This window comes from Puma concolor, chromosome D4 (genome assembly GCF_028749965.1).
Source record: "Puma concolor isolate L17-30 chromosome D4, mPumCon1.1.hap2, whole genome shotgun sequence".
In the NCBI taxonomy this organism is placed as follows: Eukaryota; Metazoa; Chordata; class Mammalia; order Carnivora; family Felidae; genus Puma; species Puma concolor.
The window spans coordinates 51,106,738-51,128,905 of record NC_141679.1 but is presented as its reverse complement, the minus strand read 5'-3'; the positions used below and the strand labels follow the sequence as shown (position 1 = coordinate 51,128,905).

At 44.8% G+C, this 22,168-nt stretch overlaps 1 protein-coding gene across 11 annotated transcripts in view; it reads left to right on the top strand.

Moving 5' to 3' along the window:
* MOB3B (MOB kinase activator 3B) overlaps positions 1–22,168 on the top strand; it is a 219,577-nt gene that overhangs the window by 168,102 nt on the left and 29,307 nt on the right. Inside the window, exon 5 of one of the 11 annotated variants that reach the window (XM_086685441.1) lies at positions 4,379–5,357. The exons of the other annotated variants lie outside the window; for them this stretch is intronic. Coding sequence (XP_086541567.1) covers positions 4,379–4,387 — 9 coding nt within the window. The 3' untranslated portion in view covers positions 4,388–5,357. Of the gene's footprint in view, positions 1–4,378; positions 5,358–22,168 lie in introns of those variants that run through there. 11 annotated transcript variants of the gene reach the window in all.

Sequence of the window (22,168 nt, the reverse complement as noted above, 5' to 3'; positions counted from 1 at the left end):
ATCCCTCTCTCTCCTTCCCTCCCTCCTTCTGCCCCCCCCCACTCCCGTGATCTCTGTCTCAAAATAAGTAAATAAACTTTAAAAAAATAATTATAATTATATAATATTGGGCTCTGGATACTTAGCATAGTCCAGTATCCACTAAGAATACTGTACTTTTGGACTGTTTTTACTGATAGGAGCACTTTCAGTAGTTGATAATGCTAGAACACCTAACTTCTAAGTTGACTGTAGCAATGAACATATTAAAATCAGTCATACGGGGCGCCTGGGTGGCGCAGTCGGTTAAGCGTCCGACTTCGGCCAGGTCACGATCTTGCGGTCCGTGAGTTCGAGCCCCGCGTCGGGCTCTGGGCTGATGGCTCAGAGCCTGGAGCCTGTTTCCGATTCTGTGTCTCCCTCTCTCTCTGCCCCTCGCCCGTTCATGCTCTGTCTCTCTCTGTCCCAAAAATAAAATAAAAACGTTGAAAAAAAAAAAAAATTTAAAATCAGTCATAGTATTTCAGATCAACACATTTTTATTTAATTTGCATATATCAGGTACCCTGTATGTGCAACACAGGTTACTCAGATGTTCATAAGAAGGGTATGCTTTGAAGAACTTATAGCTACAAACTAAAAAATGTAAAATAATGACACACTCATCTTCAGCCCTTGCAAAATGATAAGCAAGTCAGGCATTTTGGCTTCACATTCTAGTGTGCATTCTTTAGGATCTGATGCAGCAAAAGGCCAGAAGGGCAACATTTGAGCAGCCAGCTTCCTTTAGAACACCAGCGTTCTGAGTTCCCACATCTCCAGTGGGACATTTCCGATATCGTGCCTTGGGATTGCATGAGTGTAGAACTCAGAGACCCCACCTCAGGTTCCTCTCTGCCATGCATCCACCATGGACAGCTGTACTCGTCTGTTCCCAGAGACTACCCTGTAGCTTTCATCTGATGTTTACGGAGTGTCCAGCACCCCACAGGGGAGGAGATTCAACTTCAGTGCCTAACACCAGACTCAGTCTCTCTGGGTTCAAACTCTTCATTTACTAACTTGCAATCTTCAGCAAGTAGTTGATTTCTCAAAGCCTCATTTTCCTCACTCCTAGAATGGGTATAATAATTGAATTGTTGTAGACATTAAATGGATTAGTCACATGGTAAGGGCTTAAGGAATGTTGGCTGTTAAATGAGATAATGAATATAAAGTCCCTGGCATATAGTGAGCAAGGATACCCCATTTCTCCCTTCCCAGCTCCCATGGCCTTTTGCCATCTTAGTGATCCCCTAGGTATCCTTGTAACAGATGCAGTTTATCATCTTTGTATTGGTGTCCCCATAGGATGGTCACCTCTTTGAGAATTGGGGGTATACAGGATATATGCTCGCATGCCTATATTGCCAAGTACACACCAAGTACATAATATGTTTTGAATTAGGAAGAGTACTTTGAGGGTGATGCGCCTCCATCCACAGAGATTGTATACCAATCATTCCTCCCTTGGTGCCACCTTTATCTCAGAACATGCCAGCAGACTTCCACTTCTTCATTGTTGGAAATAAAGCTTCATCCTGTTGGATTAGCAATAGAACTTAAAAGCAAAATTAGGCACAGAGCAGTGAAAGGATGTATCATCAGTCTTAGAATCATCATCTATACCCCAACTTTCAGTTAGTTTTCTGTTTTAGATTCCAGCTAGGTCACCTGGGCAGCGTTGAATGCTCTCATACTACGGCATCCAGGTGACTAACCCTCCCAGATTTGGCACTAAAAGTCTCATGTCCTGGGAAAACTCTCGATCCCTGGCAAACTGGGACGGCTGGTGACCTTCTCTGGCCTCAGAGTGGGAGTGAAATTTGGAATTCAGAAGCTGGGAAGAGGTCACTCTGGCCAGCCCAGTGAGGAAGGCCAGTGTGTGCATCCCTCCACAGGGCTTGCCTCATGGCTCCCATTGGGACCTGCTGGTCAGCGGCAGCCTGGGAACCCATTTCATCTGGTCTCCAACAGGGAGAGGGAGGCGAACAGAGACACAGACTTGACAGATGAGCCATTTCTCATGTAAATGCAACAGCTGAAGAAGACTTGAACTCAAGCAAGTTCACAGTTGGAGGAAAGGAGCCCAAATGATGCTGGTAATTAGAAAATGGGCCAGTCCCTGATTGAATAAGCAGGCTGCTGTGGGCCCCTGGCAGCCGGGGAGTCAGCTGACAGAATTGAGCTGATCAGAATTATCATTAGCAAGCACAAATAACCAGCAGTGTTTTGTGGGCCTTTCACTAAAAACAAAAGCAGACTCCGAAAGCGCTGTTAGCATTGCAGTAGCTGGTGAATAAAAAGCTGATTAGGGAGGAGGAGGAAAGTTGTGGAGGTGGGGAGGAAGGAGGGTGCTTGCTCACCCTCGTGCACCTGCTGACCCCTGGGTGACCTTGGTCCAGGGCCTTCTCCATCTCACTCTAGGGTTTCATTTCCTTATTTCTAACAATGAAGGTGATTGTTAAGAACCTACCTTGCAGAGGTGCAGCTGTGAGGCCAAATACTGTCACAAGGCTGTTCTTTTACCTTACGGCAGGGCACTTGAGCCATAGAAGCTCTTAAATTAAATCAGTGTTTCTTAATAGGGGTCCATATGCTAGCGCATCAGAATCTTCTGGAGGTTATGTTTTAAAATGCACATACCTGGGCCTTGCCACAGATACAGCAAATCAGAATTATTGAGCTCAGGGCCTACTACCAAGCTCCCTCGGTCTGCATCTCAGACTTTACTCTGCATGTGAATCACATGGGCATGCTGCCAAACTGTAGATTCCAATTCAGTACACCTGGAAGGGGACTTGAACGTGCACATTGTGCTCCCAGGTGATGTCCGTGCTGCTGGTTCCCATACCACACTCTGGCGGCAAGGCTGTGGATGACAATTACTCTCAGATGTGAGATTTACTATTTTTAGCACTTCGTGTCTTCTCTAGAATTGGAGGTTAGCTCAATGAGGTGGGAAAGTAAAGCAAAGAAGAAAAATCTAAGGATCAGTATTGGCCAAGAATATTCCTCAAAATGTCAGTCCTGTAATGAAGAAGTCATGGGAATAAAAGGCATGGCATAGGGAATATACTCAGTGACACTGTAATAGCTCTGTATGGTGACAGATGGTGAGTGAGCATAGGATAACAAAGAAGCACAGCAATCCCTATGTTGTATACCTGAAATAATGTGACATTGTGTGCCAACTATATTTAAAAAAAAAAAAGTTGCTCTTGAGTAATGCTCAGTGAAAACAGACTTCTTTCCCTGGATCAAGTAAGTTTACAAAATGCTATATCATCTCCAGCCCTGAAGACCCACAATGTAGAATTTCAGGTTAAAGACCTTGAGACGTCCTGCAGCGAAGAAGCTGGTTCAGTTTTGTGTAACCCACTCAGTTTAACTACATTTGACTCCCGCAAAATTTTTTTCATTTGTTATCACTCGTTAACATAAAGATCATGGTCCATGCAGCAAACTTTGGGTAATACTGTTCCATCTTTGTGGTATGTCTCTAGATTTTGAGTTTTCCCTCCCTGCCTCCACCTGGGCCCCTACTACACCCACCACTGCTGCATGGGGTGAGGAAGGAGAGAAGATGGAAAGAGGAAGATGAGAAGGAAATGAAACTCATCCTACGGGAGGGCTTCAGAGAAAGAAACCCAGCCCTGTTCATTCTCACCCCTCAGTCCTTCTGCATCATTGTATCACACCTGCCATTGAGTTCTTAGCATGTACAAGGCACACAAGCATTTTCAAGAAATAGACAGTAGCTCCATTTCTTGAATTCCAGATATTCCATTAAGCTCTTTACGTATATTATTTTATCTACTTCTCACACTTGTTACCTTTACTTCAGACAAGTGTGGTCATCTGTTTCTCCGTATCTAAACTACATTCCTCTCCGTCTCTCACTGCCATTACTACCATTTTGTCACACCAAGTCTCCCACTCTTCCCCCAGTTGGCTAATTATTGAGGTCCTTGCACCTAGTGATTTTAGGCTTTAACTCCAAAACCACCCATTTAACAATGGATAATTTAGGACCAGGGCACTTTGGAGACCAAAGATTTGGAAAGCCTTGTTCTATAAGTCCTTGCCACAACCCATGTAGGCCCAAGCATATGCTGACCTTATATTCCCCTAAGGGGTGGCCAGGTCATGCCTAAACTCCCCTTGGAGATGCCTGGGTGAGTGCGGTAGCCAAGGTTGGCCTGTCACGGCAAGATGAGATCAGGTCTGTAAAAAGAAGCAGAACCTCTCACATGAGCCAGAGCTGCTCCCCAAAAGAGCCATTGTGGGCTTTTGAAAGGAACTTTTCTTTGGAAACGTCATCTCTGCAAAGTCCTCTGTGGTGTTTCTTGTCATGCAGTTTCCTTGACTTGCGGCCAAATGGCTTGGACATGGGCACAGGCGTTGAAGAAGAAAGAGAGAGCTTCAGCCTGTGAGTCTGGCAGTTCGGCCTTCCCTACAATGATGTTTCCACTATTAATGCTACGCCAGTAGTTGTCCGCCCCTGAGCAAGGCATGTGATCTCTGTGGGCCTCAGTTTTCCCAGATGTAAAAGACACCGTATCAAGAGTCTCCCCCAGCTTGAGTACGGTGATTATGATCTTTGACATGGCATGTCCCAGCCTTGTCATCTTTGGTCCAGGCTGGCATCTTCTTGCTTAGTGGGGCGTTCATGAGTTAAAGCCCATCATGCCAGCAGAGGGGGGTACACCCGGCCCAGAGAACAGCTGGAGTTTGCATTCCTGAGACTTTGTCATTTTAGATGACATGCTGTGTGTATGTGTGTGTGTCCATTGTGGCATCAGCTGGTGGTGGTAGTACAGGGCAACCTTAATGCCCAGAGCTGAGTGGATGTGCCAGCCTGAGAACATTTTAAGAGCCTTGGCAAACATACTGTAAAGTGGCAGTTTGAAAACCAGCAAAGAAATGTGGGACTAATTTCAATGAACTACATTGTACTGAGTTACTGGGAATGTGGCAAAATCAGCTACATGTCTTTGTCAGTTCTATTTATTCATCCTTTGCTGATATCCAGAGAGTTTTGCTTCTGGTCTGTGGGCTGATGACTGGTTTTAGTTTTTTGGGTTTTTTTTTTTTTTTCTTTTTTTGGTTGGGTCAGGGGAGATGTGGTCTGGTTTATTTCAGGGCCTAAAATGTGATCAATTATAGCTGAAGATGATGCCCATGGGAAAATTGTCAGCATGTAATACTGAGTAATAAAAACAAGATTCAAAATGTATTGGAAAATCACTCTAATCCTGTATCTATTAGTATGTCCTTTAGAAGCATCTAATCATAGATGAGGAAGGAAATATGGCGACAAGTGTCCAGGGTAGTTCTCTCTTGGTGGAAATATGGGTAATGCTTCATATATATATATGTGTGTGTGGATTATATATATATATATATATATATATATATAATTATTCACATATATATGGATTATATATAGATAATTATTTGGTCTTTTCAAGTTTTCTATCACAAACATGTATGACTTTTATGAGAAGCAGAAAAATCAAATCTTTTGCTTTCAAAGGCCTTACCAACAAAGACCAAAGCTGCACATGGTGGCCTGTGTGCCCAGGACCAGGGGTTCTGAATGTCCTCTCTGCTTTCTCTGGCCATACCCTCTGCTCCCCCCTCACAGAGCTGCCATGGCAGTGATGCTTGAAGGAGCAAGCTGGTGGTGGTGCGGGTCACTTTGTGATTGTAGTTGAAGGTGGACTACATACAGTCTCCTTGAACTAAACAATTAAGCTTTCCCTGGAGATGGAGTGGTCCCTCCTGGAGTAGGGAGTTAAGCAACTTTGTAAACATTGAGGTAATGTTTATCTTTATGTACACATTTTCCTTTTGAAGCCCCAGTTTGAAGGGGAAAGATCTCGGTGAATCTAAAGCACATGGTGAAGACTGCAGATATACCCACATATAACACGCCTGCGGTGAAGGCTGCAGATATACTCACATATAACACGCCCAGCCCTGCGGGCACCTCATGGCACAGGGTTCCATGATCTTGATGAAAGGTTTTGGTTGGAGTTTTCTCCATCCAGATTCCTCTACTCAACTAGATCTGAAAAGACTTTTGAGGTTTTTTTTTTTTTAATTTCAGGTTTTAAGAGAACAAAAGCAGGGGGCACCTGGGTGGCTCAGTCAGTTGAGTGTCCAACGTCAGCTCAGGTCATGATCTCACAGTTCCTGAGTTTGAGCCCCACAACGGGTTCTCTGCTGTCAGTGAGGGGCCCACTTCAGATCCTCTGTCTCCCTCTCTCTGCCCCTTCCCTGCTTGCTCTCTCTCCAAAATAAAATAAAATAAACAAAAATAAAAGATAACAAAAGGGATTCATTGAAAAGATATTAATCTAGACCATGGAATGGTCGATATGCACATTATTAAACTTAAGCATATGTGTATGTACAATAACTACAAATAATTTTTAGCTGAAATTATCATGTGGACTTAGAGTTAATTCCAAACCCTTCTTACTAAAATATTAGCAAAGCCTGAAATCAGAAGTAACTAGGGAAGTAACTAACTAACCAAGACCACCCTGGTCTCAATCAGACTCTTGTATTATCTTCCCCCGCCCCCCCCAGGACCATTCTCTTCTCCTATCCCCAGGAACCCATGGCCCATCTTGTTTTACACCACCCTGTATCTCTGGTTTGATTCTTTTTTATGGAAGTTGATATTCCAATCACAGTGAATTAATCTTAAAATGCTGTTAGTATATTTCCAGGGGTACCTGGCTGGCTTAGTTAGTAGAGCACACAACTCTTGATCTCTGATGAGTTTGAACCCCATGTTGGGCATAGAGATTACTAAAAAGTTTTTAAATATATGTATTTCCATAGCTGTTGTTATTCCTGTTCCAGTTTTCCATTACATACTTCTGTGTCATGCTTACATGTCAGATTATCTTCCAGTTCTGTAAGTATGCCCACTACAGCAGCCTAAGAATGCCTAGGCTTACAGAGCACACACTGGCTCATCTCTTTACCTTGGCTGAGTAGGCATGGTTACAGACTGCCTCTGAGTTTTAATGGAAGAGAGTCATTTCTAGACCATTCAGTAAACACTTATTACTTGCTGAATATGTGCTGAAAATCAGGGTCCCTGCTTTGAAGGGGTTCACTGGAAGATCCCCTCCTACTCTGTCATTAGTGTAACATATCCCAAAGTATTCTTCCCCAAATCTGCTAGTTCTAAGGGATGTCAGAAGGTGTTATGTGAAAGGGAATTCCATGGTCACATAACTTGGGAAACAGTGAGTTAATAAAGCTGTTCTGGGGCGGGGAGCACCTAGGTAGCTCAGTCGGTTGAGCGTCCGACTTCGGCTCAGGTCATGGTCTCGTGGTTCGTGGGTTCGAGCCCCACGTCAGCTCTGTGCTAACAGACAACTCAGAGCCTGGAGCCTGCTTCAGATTCTGTGTCTCCCTCTCTCTCCACCTCTCCTGCTCATGCTCTGTCTCTCTGTGTCTCTCAAGAATAAATAAATGTGAAAGGAAGGAAGGAAGGAAGCTAGCTAGCTAGCTGTTTTGGGGTCCTTAATACCCTAACATGAATCCTAACCTTCCAGCTAAAGCACACAATGTGCAGATTTATTTGATCAGGGAATCCTCTCGCTACAGAGAGTTTTGTGTTTCTAAAGCTTTGAAATACCCTTTGGGAAATACTAACTACTCAGTCTTCTGTAATCTACTTTCTGTATTATGAGCTCAGTTCTCTTCTGGCTGCTGAGTGTCTGTTAATAGACATTTTTTGAAAACCTATATCGCAGACACTGTGCTGAGTGCCAGTCATATAAGATGCATCTCCATTTTAAAGAATGATTTTATTTTCCTAAAGTTTATTTTTTTGAGAGAGAGAGTGTCAGGGGGAGGGGGAAGGGGACAGAGAGAGAGAATGAGAGAGGGAATCCCAAGCAGGCTCCACACTGTCAGCACAGAGCCTGACTCAGGGCTTGATCTCACAAACGGTGAGATCATGACCTGAGCTGAAATCAGGAGTCAGATGCTTAACTGACTGAGCCACCCAGGGGCCCCAAGAAACTCATGCTTTTAAAGAATCCTACCCTTTAATCCATTACTTAGAGCCGTACCATCCAATACAGAAGCCACTAACTACTTGTGGCTACTTAAATTAATTAAAATTGAACTAAAATGAAAATTAGTTTCTTAATCTTACTAGCCACGTTTCAAGTGCTCAAAAGCCACATGTGTCTAGTGGCTATTGTATAGTGCAGATAGTAAACCTTTCCATCATCATGGAACCTTCTGTTGGACACCGCTGAGGTAGAGGGTTTATCTTCAAGAATTCCTTCCTACAATACACTGTTAATACCCTGTCCCACCACCAGTGGCTGCCAAATATGTTTAAAATTGTCCCTAGGATGCCTCAGTAAGACATTGGCATTTAGCTCCTCGCATGGTCTGTCTCTTTTTGCTAGGCTACTCCTCTCCTACCTAGTTAACAGATGAAAGATAGATAAAACTCGAAATCATATGTTTAGTGTTGCTCCCTCGGTGCAATGTCAGATCCTCCACCTCAGAGAGCAGCTCCATACCTCGGGACTGCTGTTGGTCTCTGGGGCACCAAATCATAATTATACTTCATTGTGTCTGCGGTATTGGAAATTGCTACAGAATGTCAGTCACAGTAGGAATTAATTCATCTCCATGAGCGTTTATATGAAGATGTGAATAGTCAGTATGGCTTGATGCCCATAGATAAGCCTGCCAAATTTTGGCTGCTCTGTGTGGTCTAGACTAGTTCAAATTTCCCAGCCAGATAAAACTAGATTCTTTGGCTCCAAAAGATGTCAAATGAGTATTGGTATTTGAATGCGGGAAGGTTTTATTTATTGAAATATAACAGTATGTCTTCTCTCACCACCCACCTGCTCCATCCACCCCATAAAAGCATGAGGATAAGAGTATGGCAGACCCTATCCTAGGGGCTTGTGTGGTCTTAGGAACACCTCTTCCCATGAAATAATTTTATGCATAAAGTTCAGATATATAGGCCACCAACAAAGCCAGTTAGGCCATAGTGTAGTACTAGAACATACTATGAATCAATATTAGTTCCATGATGTTAGTGGTAACGGATTCCTATGACATTGTGAATGTGAGTGTACCTGGACTAATAAATAAAAAATAAATGCATACAGGTAGGTCTGGATTGAAAAAAAAAGAGAGAAATACAGACTACTCGAAAGGGAACTTCCTAGAGTTCCTTGAACGGGCCTTGGCTTCTCACCACCAGGCCAGAGATCCATGTGAGCCCTTGATCACCATGTCCTATTGAGTCCTGATCAAGAGTTTGCAGTTTAAAGCTGCAGTTTTATTGTCCCTTCCTCAGAGGGATCTCCCCTCACGTTACACCACATTGGGTCCGTGCTAACTGCTCGCTGAGCCCAAAGAGGGCAAACAAGATGGAAGCCACCATATTGTTAAGGACTAGTATCAGAAGTGATAAACGACCGGGGCGCCTGGGTGGCTCAGTCGGTTAAGCATCCGACCTCAGCCAGGTCACGATCTCGCGGTCCGTGAGTTCGAGCCCCGCATCGGGCTCTGGGCTGATGGCTCAGAGCCTGGAGCCTGTTTCGGATTCTGTGTCTCCCTCTCTCTCTGCCCCTCCCCCGTTCATGCTCTGTCTCTCTCTGTCCCAAAAATAAATAAAAAACGTTGAAAAAAAAAAATTTAAAAAAAAAAAAAAAAAAAAAAAAAAGAAGTGATAAACGACCCCCTTCCACCATTTTCTTTTCCTTAGAAGTGAGTCATTCAGTCTAGCCCACACTTAAGGGGAGGGCAATTAAGCTCTATTTATTGAAGAGAGAAATATCAAAGAATCTTCTAGTATGTTTTTATTTTATTTTAATATTCTTTTGACAGAAAGAGAACGAGAGACAGAGCGCACACACATGTGTATGCAAGGGGCAGAGGGAGAGAGAGGATCTTAAGCAGGCTCCATGACCTGAGCCCAAATAGAGAATCAAACGTTCACCCAAATGAGCCACCCAGGCGCCTCCTCTAATATATTTTTAAACCGGAGACCAAGTTTACTTAACAGGTGATGTTTGCCTTTGGTCCATGCATTGCCCTTTCTTCTTTCATTCCCCACATCCTGCAGCTCAGGTCTGCTGCCTCCCCCAGTGTGCTCGTTCCTCCAGAAACCACCTGCTTCGGTGAAAACACTCGTTACCTCAGAGTGGTAGCAAACTCCTCCCCTTCCTAGCCAAGCTCCTTATATAAGACAGTCAAGCCTGTTGTGTCAGTAATCTGCCCTCCGTCACTCCAGAAACTTGCCCTTGAAGTAGTGCCCTGCAGCCCTGTGCGCTTGCCTTTGAAACAGAAGAAACAGCAAGTAGTATAATTCATGTTACAGACAGATCTCAAAAACATTGTGCTGAGCAAAAGAAAACAGACATAAAAAGTACATACTGTTTGATCCCATTTGTATCAAATTCTAAAGCAGTCTAAACTAAGCCACGGTGTCAGAAAGCAGGTTGGTGGTTGTCTGGCACCAAGGGTGTGGGTAGGGGCTTGACTGCAAAGGGGCAAGAGGGAGGTTTCAGAGGTGATAGAAATGTTCCATATCTTAATGTGGTGGTTACCTGGGAGCATATCCATATCAAAATTCATCAAACTGTACGTTTAAATAGAAGCACTTTAGAAGACCACGTCTACCTCGATACACTTTATTTTTAAAGTTTGCTTGGTGAATGCATTCAATTTATTTTTTAAACAACGTCAGGATTCACCAAAACAGTGTTTTGACAGGTCTTTGTTGAAAACTTTTGTCTCCCTGCTGCCTGGGTGGTTAACAAGACAAACTGAAAGGAAAAGTAGCAACTTATCCCTAAGGGCCAATTAGAATATAATTATAAGAACAGAAGTAATTCCTGTCACAGAGACAGTAGCTCTCCCTTCCCTCTGGCAACCAGTTAAGAATGGTTGTTTCCATAATTTGGCTATTGTTGAAAGCACTGCTATAAACATAGGGGTACATGTGCCCCTGTGCATCAGCACTCCTTTATCCCTTGGGTAAATTCCTAGCAGGCTATTGCTGGGTCGTAGGATAGTTAATTCTTTGAGGAACCTCCACACTGTTTTCCAGAGCGGCTGCACCAGTCTGCATTCCTGTAAACTGTTGTGCTGCATATCACCTGGGGAGGTTTCAGAAGGCTTTTCGGTTCTCAGTCTCCATCCCAGGCCTATTAAATTAGAATCTCCAAGGGTGGGGCTCGAGCAAAGTAAAGCTCTCTAGATGGCTCTCATGTGCTCACCACGTGAGCCCCAGGGAGATGGAATATGGTGCTTCTCAGACTTTTGCCACACAAGAACACCTGGGAGCTTGTGGAGGATATATACATGGGTTCTACTACTGGAAATTTTGATTCAGTAGTTCCGGAATAGGACTCATGAAATCTTCATCTTTAATAAAGCTTCCAAGTAATTTTGATGCAGGTGGGCCAGGCATCACACTTTGAAACTAATACCATCAAGGAGCACCTGGGTAGCTCAGTCGGTTAAGCTTCGGACTTGGCTCAGGTCATGATCTAACGGTGTGTGAGTTCAAGCCCCGTGTGGGGCTCAAGCTTGACAGCTCAAAGCCTGAAACCTGCTTCAAATTCTGTGTCTCCCTCTCTCTCTGCCCCTGGCCTGCTCATGCTTTGTCTCCCTCACTCTCTCAATCATAAAAAAGAAAAAAAATTAAATAAATAAAAATAAGAAACTAATACTATCAGTTCCCAAATTTCTGGGCAGAAATGGAATCCAACAAGATGCCTAGGCTGAAGAATGGCCCCCTTATCTTGATTTCTTAGATGGCACCCAGACCCACTACTTTTGTTTGCTTAAGTTCAGGCTCACGTTCCTCCACCCCATCCCTTCCCCCAGAATCACTCCATACCTACACTCCATACCCTGTCTAAACCATAATGGTGTTTTTGTCGCCCCTCCCCACCAATGACACCAGTCATCACCACACCCTAGAAGCCCATCCCTTCCAGACCTCACCATTTCAGCATAGCACTTCATGTGTTGAACCCGCATCACACAAACCATAGTACCTCCAGGACCCTGTGCTCCAGGTATATGGCTAGGCTCTGGGGATACGGTGACAGGTCAGTCTTGGTCCTTAACTTGAGTGTTCCTACCTGTGGAGAGGTCTGAACGGTCTTAGTTTTCCCACGGGTAAAATGAGGGGGCATAGCCCAAATCAGTGATCCTTAGCAACAAGTTCTGTGACCATGCAGGGTGAAGCCAGAGCTGGGATCTGGGACCCTTCCTCCTCTTCAACTAGATTTGCTATATTTTTTCCTTAATGGCTTCTGTGTAAGATTGCATTAGAAGAAATGGTTTCTACAACTAAAATAAGCTGTAAATCCACTGGATTAGGGGAGGTTTCTATATACTTCCAGTTCTGGCACAGTGTAGATCCAGAATGAATAAAATGTCCACTGGCTTTTTTTTTTTTTTACTTCATTTATTCATAATAGTATAATTATTTTGAAACAGGTTTATAGTAGAGATTTATGTTTATGTCTTATTAAAGTATTTCAGCATATAAGAACTTTAAGTGGCCGGTAATAACTATATACTTTTAAAATTTGATATGCTCAGCATCTGAGGATATAATAATAGGGAAATTTTTTAAATAAAGCTATGGACCAAGTGCTGTGGGATATGTGTTTATGTATTTATCATTTATTTGTTTTTTAATGTTTATTTATTTTTGAGAGACAGAGAGCTAGAGGGCTCTCTGTCAGGGAGGGGCAGAGAGAGGGAGACAAAGGATCTGAAGAGGGCTCTGCACTGACAGCAGAGAGCCTGATGTGGGGCTCGAATTCACAAGCTGTGAGTGAGATCATGACCTGAGCCAAAGTCAGACGCTTAACCGACTCAGCCACCCAGGTGCCCCTGTATTACCTTATATAATCTGCACACAATTCTGTGAGATAAATACTGTTTTTATCTCCATTTTAAAGAAGAGGAAAATCGGACAGGGTGTGAAGTCACTTGTCCCATGTCACATAGCCCTGTGGAGTCAGGAGTTCAACACATGCATTCTGACCCAGAAACCCAGACACAGCCTTCACTGAGGCAGAGTTTTGCTCAGAAGCACACTATCCCAAACGGTTTCTGATAATCTGCAGCAGCCAGGTGATTTCCTAAGGTTCTGACCCTTGGATAGAACATCATCTGGCTGTGAGGCCATGGTCAAGTCACGTCAACTATCTGAGCATGTGGAATGTGCATTGTTTAATGATTCCAAGGAGATGACAGTGTGTAAAGAGCTGGTGCTGAGTGCTGGAGCAACTAAAAAGAATGGCACCTGCCTCCAGAAGTGTAATGTCTATAGATCAGATGACCCAAACCCAAAGCCTACAGAGTCCAGGCAGGTAGCAAATGCGAATTAACAGGCAGGCCATAAAAAATAGGAAGCTCTGGGAGCAACCGCCATGCACCTCCAGCTCATGGTTTCATTGCGGGGGGAGTAGGGACCCAGAGTTTGCAAATCAGAAGAAATTGAAGCTCCAACATTTTAGGTGAACTCTTCAGAATTTTAAATGGTGGCAAATTATTAGAGTAGTTCTTGTATTTTATTTTATTTTATTTTATTTTATTTTATTTTGTTTCATTTCGTTTCATTTCATTTCATTTCATTTCGTTTCGTTTCGTTTCGTTTCGTTTCGTTTCGTTTCGTTTCATTGCACTCCATCCCACTCCATTCCATTCCATTCCATTCCATTCCATTCCATTCCATTCCATTCCATTCCATTCTATTCCATTCCATTCCATGCTCTTCCATTCCATTCATAACCCTAGAGGCCTAATAAATTCTTTCTAGGAGTGCACTTTACCTAGTAGCCATCATTTTGCCCTCCTGCCTTTTTTAGAGCCTCTGGACAGGGCAGAGCAGGGTCTGACCTATTACAGTCTGCAACACTTTCACACTTGCCTGCACTTAAGTGTTACATTTAGAGTTTTCTCATATCTTGGAAGCCCAGAACTTCCAAACCTATGAAGTGAGCATCAGTGTGTGTGTGTGTGGGAGGGGGGGGGTGGTGTGCACGGTTTGGATGAAGCAGATAAGAGAGTGGCCATTTGATTGAGTTGGTGTCAGTTGCACACCATGCTGCTCTGTGCTAGTCCCCGTTGCCGGTCTGCAGTGACTGTATTGCTGGAGGCACTGAGAGACACAGAGCACATCTGTTCCTTTGTCGCTGGCTTCACTTGACACGACCAGTGTCATCGCCAGTTGGCACTGAGATTGTTGACCCCGTCGCTGCCAGGCCCAGGGCCGCAAAGCAGCTGTTGTTATTGTATACATTCGCTCCAAACAGTGGAGCCTTCAGAAGCCCCGCCATGCACCATCTCTGCTCGGGGAAACTGGCAGAAAGTACCAGAGTCCTCACAGCACACACTCAAGGGATTTTATCTTATTAATCTTTGAAAAACATTGGCAAATGGACAGGAGTCAAATAAGATATTTGACCACATCCAACGTATGTTGGTTTTAATTTTATGGCCTGCTGATGGAAGAGGTAGATTTTTCATGAAGTTGGCACTCCTATCCATACCTAAATCCCACTTCTAATAGAAGGTTTCTATTGTGGTTTTCTCTTATTTGGAACTCTCTCCTTCTTTGACAGGGACAGCAGCCTTTGTGCGTGCTCTACCACAGAGGAATCTTGATAGGTACTCGCGCGTGTGGTTCTTTCCTCTGTCACTGGCATAAGATGTTAGAGTTGTGAGAGCTTCTCAGACAGTTACCCTTTATTTTGGTTTCTGTTGCTGCTGCAAGGGTGCTTGGCATTTTGTATTAATAGATCATTCTAAATGGAAAAATTCTGGTGAATATTTGTTTCCAATATGAACAGCAATAATAGAGGGCATTTAATTAGTTGGACACAAGTGTGCACTTGGGTACACAGGCACACACACACACACACAGACACACACACAGACACACGCATTTTTTCTGAGAAAGCTTCAGATCTTTCAAAACCCCTTCTCTGTGGATTTTTTTTCCATTTTGTTCCTGAAATTGCACATAAAAATCCCCTTCCTGGAAGCTTTTGAAATCCTTTTTCCAAAATTGATACCTATGGGGGTGTTTGTTATTGTTATTGTTTTGTTTTGTTTTTTTAAATTGTGGTAAAATACACATAGCATAAAATTTACCATCTGAACTGTTTTAAGTGTACAGTTTACTAGCATTCAGCACACTCACATTGTTGTGCAATCCATACCACCATCCATCTTCAGAGCTCTTTTCATCTTGATACATGTGGGTTTTGTTTTGTTTTTTGTTTTGTTTTGTTTTGTTTTGTTTTCACATACGAGCCAGGAGTCTAGGCTGTGCAAATGAGGCCAGGAAAGGGAACAAAAAAGTATGCAAAGAAAAAGCGTATCTGCTTCTATTTCTCTTTAACTGAGACCGAACAGCTACCCACCTTCAATACATTAGACAGTTTCCCTCCTGAGAGCAACGCAGTGTGGCCATGTAGGCACAGAATCGCCCCGATTGCTACAACGTCTAAAATTGCAGCTTCATGCTAAAATATCATCAGAACAAGTGAGGAAGGAGCCCTAACAAGTAAAACTTGCTTTCGCTCTCTGAAGCACATCCCCTTTAAGTAAAATCCATGTTGTTTTCATGGTTCATTAATTAGGAATCAGAGGCTAAGAAAAGAAACGGGCTTGCCCCCTCCCAGACTCTGAAAGCTATACAAGCATGGTTCTAAGGGGCTCAGGCACATGCAGAGTTTATTCTTGTTTTACGTGTGTTTTCTTCCTGATGCACCATCACTGCCCGCCCTCAGCAGGAGCAATATTGGGCTGTTTGTGGCCAGGTCAACTTTACAAGCTTGGCAGCCTGAGGATCCATTTATAATCCCATGGGCTTTAAAACCGTAGTCACACTGGCCATGGTATCCTCAGGGTACAGCGAACTTTCTCTGAAAAGGTCCAGACACTCCCATGTTTTAGCTTGTGGCCCCTAAATGGTCTGTGTCACTGTTGCTCGACTCCGCCTTTCAGGTGGGAAAGCAGCCAGAGACAATGCATAAACAAATGGGCATGACTGTGTCCCAGGACCACTTTATTGGTGGACATTGAAACTTGAACTTCATAGCATGTGTGTCATGGAATATTCTTCTTGTTTTGTTTCCAATGATTTGAAAGTGTAAAAATTATCTTTAGTTTATGGGCCATACAAAACAGGTGTGGACTGGATCTGGCCTGTGGGCTGTGGTTTCCAGTTCTCTGATGTAAAGGAAAGATGTGATTCTGAGGCCCATTGACCCAAATGACAGATCTCGGGTCAAATTCTCGCTCTGCCAACCGCGTAACCGTGGGCAACCTCTGTAACTTTCAGCTTCTCTGTAGGGGAATCGTAATGGCCACCCCATAGAGATGAGGGTCAGTGACAAAGTGGGCCACCAAGAGAGACACCAAGATCGGCCCCTAACCTAAACCTCTGAGGCTCCTGAGAACATGTTTCATTTCTGTAGTCTAACCCCGAGCAAGCAATCTTATTTTGTTAAAATGAAGATTCCGTCTGTTTCATGTCTATGTATTTCATTAACCTAACACTCTGTTCCTTCCAAAGGAATGGGACTGCTGAGAAGCTACTATCCTCCTAAATTATAGGCTCTCTGAGGAAGCAAATCTCCATGTGTTTTCATCAGACACACAATAGAGGTCTTATTAAGTGATGGCAGGCTCTGTCCTGTGGTGCAGTCAGCTTGGCTGAACAACTTCTATGAACTCTTTGTTTTCCTGGGGGAGGTAAATTCTTCCTCCGGGGACCCATGCCCTGAAAGTTCAGGGCACACCCAAAATGACAAGTCGTGTTTCTTCAGCGTTTCTTGAATGTCATTAAGAGTTGGGTCCATTAAGCTTCTCTAGGAATAAGAAAGTCTGTGCCTGCAGCTGCCTGGCCTAGACTGAGAACTGCTTCACCAACCAGTGCCTCCCCTCCCCCACCCCCTCATGGAAAGGCCAAGTGACAGAAGCCAGAGAATTCCTTACCCTGCCCTCCCACATCCAGCCTTCAAAGAGCAGCAACCTGACCGGTGGCCACTGGGCCACTTTGAAACCTGCCACCTCCCTCTAGGGGAGTGAGTGCACTCAGCCACCCTTTGTTCGTCCCCACACGAGGGGTCTGAGGAGCATGTGCCAGAAAGCAGTCCGGCTGTGCTGACACATGCAGGGTATGGGAGGGAGGGAGTCAGACACTTTATAGCTGTGTGGAGCTCAAGGCTCCAGGCTGTGGAGGAGGGAGGCAGGCAGAGATGGGAAGGAGGAGGGAGGGGCGGCTGCCAGCCAGAGAGGCCAAGACTGTGCCTCGTTGGGTTATAGGTCGCACGACTTTGAGCAGGAATCCGGTTGGGTGCATGCACTTTAATGGTCAGGAGCTAATAGTGCACCAGCGGGAAGGATGGCATGGGAGGACAGGGTAGCTCCATTGCAGAGTAAGTCGGAACGTTACAATGCCTGGAGTGTCAGAACGGGCCCTGCAGAGCTTCGAGAGAAGGTCTTGAGAAATGCGGTGATGGAACGTTGTGAATCACACTCTTGCTTTCATGATGCCTGGTAAGGCAGCCTGTCTCCATCTGGAGGGTGTCCATAACCCATCTCCTGTGGTTAAGTGAGAGAGTTTTCAAAAATGTGCAGCTCTGCCTTTATGAGAACCAGTGTAAATCAAGAGACTGAATATGTTTACATAAAGTGACTTATTTTTAATGCTTGCAGGATTGGGGAAAAGAAGAGCAATTTGATTCTTGTATCATATGAATAAATATTCTCTGTGGGTGGCAGGTCTGTGTGTTTATCTATCCATACATATGTATACATGTACTTGGGGGCGTACACATATGCACACACATTCACACACACACACCCCTCCGTTGGGGAACGCCCTCCGTGTCAGTAATGTGGGCTGCTGTTTAGGAACAGAATTAATCAAATAAATATTGTTCTTTCCTGTTTAGGGAGGTCTGGCCTGCCATGTTTCTATTTTTATTTCTTTTGGCTTATTTGCCACCCACATTCCTAAAAGAAAACAGAAAGAACGGTCTTAATTCCTGTGTGCTGGTTGGATCCCATGTATACTTTGAACCGGGAGAATTCTTAATTCTGTAGTCTGGCTGCCCTGCCTGCCTTACAAGAATTCAGACTTTGGGATGCTGACCGTGGGCTTCCCATGAATGATTCCACCGGCCACGTCCCTGTTCCCAAGGCCAGTGCTGGCTGTGTGTGCCCGCTGACTCAGATAAATGCAGCTGAAGGAAGATCTATTCAGCACAAGGCCTTGGGACATGGTGGACTGGTTGGAAAGACAGGTTTTCAAGTTCCCACATTGTCTACCCTCACTAATAGCTGTGTTACTTTGACCAAGGTTCTTAACCTCAGTTCCCTCATCTGTAAAATGAGGATAACACCACTCCCTATAGAAGACGGCTGTAAGGACTGAATGAAATAACGAATGCCCAGCATTGAGCACAGCATCTGGTTTAGAAAAAGTGCAGGAAGTGATAGGTTCTATTCTGTTAGGAACACAATAGACTTTTATTGATTCACAAAGGTTCTTAACACCATTGCCCCAACTTGTCCACTCCATCTTTTGTGACCTGACACTTCATTCATTCACTCATTCATTCATCAAGTTAGTTATAATGTATAAAGCCTTGTTCCAAAAATAATTTTAGGTGTCTGGTGTCAGTCTCCCACTGGAATGCTTTCTCTCAGGTCCCGTTAAAGAGACACAACTATGTAAAAAAGATAGTTTTAAGAAAACATTTAAGCCCAATGCCTGATCCTTGCACAAAGCACCTGCTGTCTATTCCCTGGTCAGGTTGCCCTCCTGAACAGAAGCTCCCTGCCTACAGGACCCTGGAGAGAAACTGCATCCTCCTGGCTTCAAAAGCCCTGAGGATGAAACAAGTCCCTGGAGCAGGAGAGGTCAGGGGGAGGGTGCCACAGAGATTCTGCAAGGTGGGCTCAAGGGCTGTGGTCCTGAGACATAGCAGCTTCTCTGGGGCCTGAGGGCAGGTGGAAGCTGCCCCCCCCCCCACCGCCCCTTGCCCCCCGCCCACTAACCCTGTTGTTTCCACTGTCAGCTCTCCAGCTTTCCCACAGGGACTGGGCTGGAAAGTAGATGGGGCATTTTGTATTTGCTTGTTTGTTTTTCTTTCCGTCTTTTCTTGTTCTGGGGATTTCCCTGCAGCAGGCAGCCTCCTGGTTTTCCTGGGCTCCCCCTGGAAGAGAGACACTGCCCTCCAGAGCAGAATTGTTCTGCACCCCTGTCTGAGGGAGAGCTAGCTGCCAGGCTACATTCTTAGCAACCAGCTTTAGGGACACTGGGACCCTCCTTCTCTCTTTCCTTTCCCTGAGTCCTGGTCCCTTTCTCTGAATGCTCTGTGTCCCATGGAGGCAGCTTGTAACCCTCACAGACCTGTAAGCAGAGCACGAAAGGGTGAACAGGAGTGTTCTGGGCAGGAGAAGGGAATGGGCTCTCCCGGTAGAAGAAGAAAGCACACAAAGATACAGAAGCAGACAGAAGCAAGGTGTGGGCAAGGCTGGAGAGAAGAATGGGGAAGATCCTGAGATATCTGGATTTATCAGGTAGGAGATGGAGATGAGTGGAAGCAAGTTTTATGCCCCTGTGGATTTTCAAGGGCACCTTTCCAGCCAGCCCCGTTGATGATACCAGCAGGGGTTAGAGCGCCTGCTTCTCTGGAATCATAAGGCAGCGTGGGTTCTCAGGAAATTCTGAGTCCTTCAAACTGGATGATTAGGAGACAACAGCTGATGTTGATTCTTACCATGTAATGCCTTATCACCAATACATACCACTTTCCTCTTCTGAATCCACAGCCCCTAGGGCCACACCTGCCCATTCCTGGAATTCTTACTCATAGTGTCCTGGTGCCCAAGAAACTTCACTGAGTCCTTGTCCCTTGACCTCAGCCTGACCCACACAGTTTAGCTGACTTTGGTTCTCACTCTCCTCGCCCCTGGAACTTGCTTTTGCTACCAGTGGGTCAGATCTCGAGATAAAGAAATAAATAATCTGCTTGACCTCTAGTGTAGCAACATGACCTGAGAGAAATGGGTGTTGGCAGGAGCCAAGGACCCTGGAGAGGCAGGTGGACTGCAGTGGTTCTGGTGAAATCTTGGCATGGACACCAGCAGTATATTCGTTTGGAATGGAGGAAGGAAGGGGGCAAGACCCATGACAGAAAGAATTTTCAAGATGGTTAACATTTTCAAAGCACCCACTTTTAGGGGGAAAAATAGCCAATAACAAAAGAAACAAATGGATAATGTGGATACAACTTGGAGGTTTTAAAATGTCTAAAAAATGGAATTTGTAGGATGAAAGGCACTGCTGAAAGCTTTCTCTCTAACCTGGCCACCACCCCTAAAAGGCCCAACTCGCTGCTGGGAATGAAATTTCTCCCCGTAAGAGGGCTCTGGTGTCAGCCACACCCTCACCCTGGAGCCAGAAATGCTGCCCCTGTACTTCAGGCTGCAGTTCAAACCCACGTTCCCAAGTCTCTCTGAGGGGAGCCTGGGGGCTGATGAGAGGCGGGGCTGGCTCTGCTCTTGGGGGAGCCTGTGAGGGGAGGGTGCGTCACTGCAGGGGGCTGAGGCCATGCTGCAGGTCGGTGGGCAAGGGGGCAATTTATAAAAAGATCACCACACCTGATTGCTTTTCCTGGTGGACTCACCATTTTTCTTTGGTGTTTTTCAGCAACCATCACCTTAACATACTGTCTTTTAAATGTGTCAGATGACGCTCCACTCCTGGAGAAGGTGAGGGCGTGTGTGCACACACACTCTGTTGACTGAGAAGCAATTTACTGCCCTCTTAGGGCCAAATCTAACAGTAGGTTGTCTATTCAAACTACCCCATTTTAAGCCACTGGGTTTTTAATGGTGGCTGGTGGGGGGAGGGGCCGTTTATTTACATAAAGGTCATTTTCACAGTTTTCAGCCCTGCGTTCTCTCCTTAGCGTGCTTCCAGCCTTCTGCACCCACCTTCCTTTTATCTCTCTGTGCTCCCCTTCTTCCTCGGACACGTCTTCATTTCCAATATTTCTTTCTCCTTCTCCTCTTATTTCTCAGAATTAGCAGAGTTGGTGAAGTGAAAACAGTAGACTTCAGAATGCTGTTGTTTTGCCCTCGTATCCGAATATACTAGAAAACACTAGAAAAACCAAAGGCCCCACTGCTTTTCCTTTATTTCTCATGGCAGCGCAGTAATGAAGACAGTATGTTTGGTGTTTGTTGGCTTATTTTTGTTCTTGAGTCACACCAAACCCGGGTGCAAATCCTTATTCTTCCCCTCGCTTGCTCTGTGAACTTGAGCAAGTTACCTCCATTCTCTGAGCCTCTGTCTCCTCATCTGTATGTTAGAAAACGATGTGTACTCTACAGTTTTGAAAATAAGTCCATAAAATAAATATAAATGTCTCTACCAAAGTAGGTTCTCAACACATATTTCCCACCACCATTCGCTTTACAGGCCTGTAGACCTAATCATTGTTTTTCTTCATTGGATTTTAGTCTAATTAACACATATTTTTTCAGCACCTGATATGTGTCAGGCCTTGGGCACCAGGGTCCAAACAGACACAAGCAAGACATGGTTCATCTCCTCAGTGGCAACCCCGTGCAGGAACCAGGAAAGTAATAAACTATCACAGAACAATGTGAAGGGTGCTGTGGGCACTAAGGGAAACCAGAAGAGGAGCACCGAACACTTCTTGGGGACAGGGTGAGGGAGGAGGCGAGAGAAGGTGTCCCTGAAGAGGCCACCCTGATCAAGAGCCTTGAAGGATGTTGGAGTTGGGAGAAGGGTGTTGTGGAAGAAGAGGAACAAGGGAAAGCCTAGATTCAGGAAGAGTTGCTGTGAGTTCAAAAGGAGAGAAGGAGAGCTGAGGAGTGGCAGGGTGGCAGACAGGTTGGGAGTCCAGATGAAAAAGAGCATTGAACACGAGGGTTGGGACTTACTAGCATGAAAACCAGGGACAGCCGTTAGAGTGTAGGTTAGGGGAAGCCAATAACGTGGGAGGGACTTTACCTGAAGTGCACTGAGCTAACTCTAAGACATCCTCGTTTACAC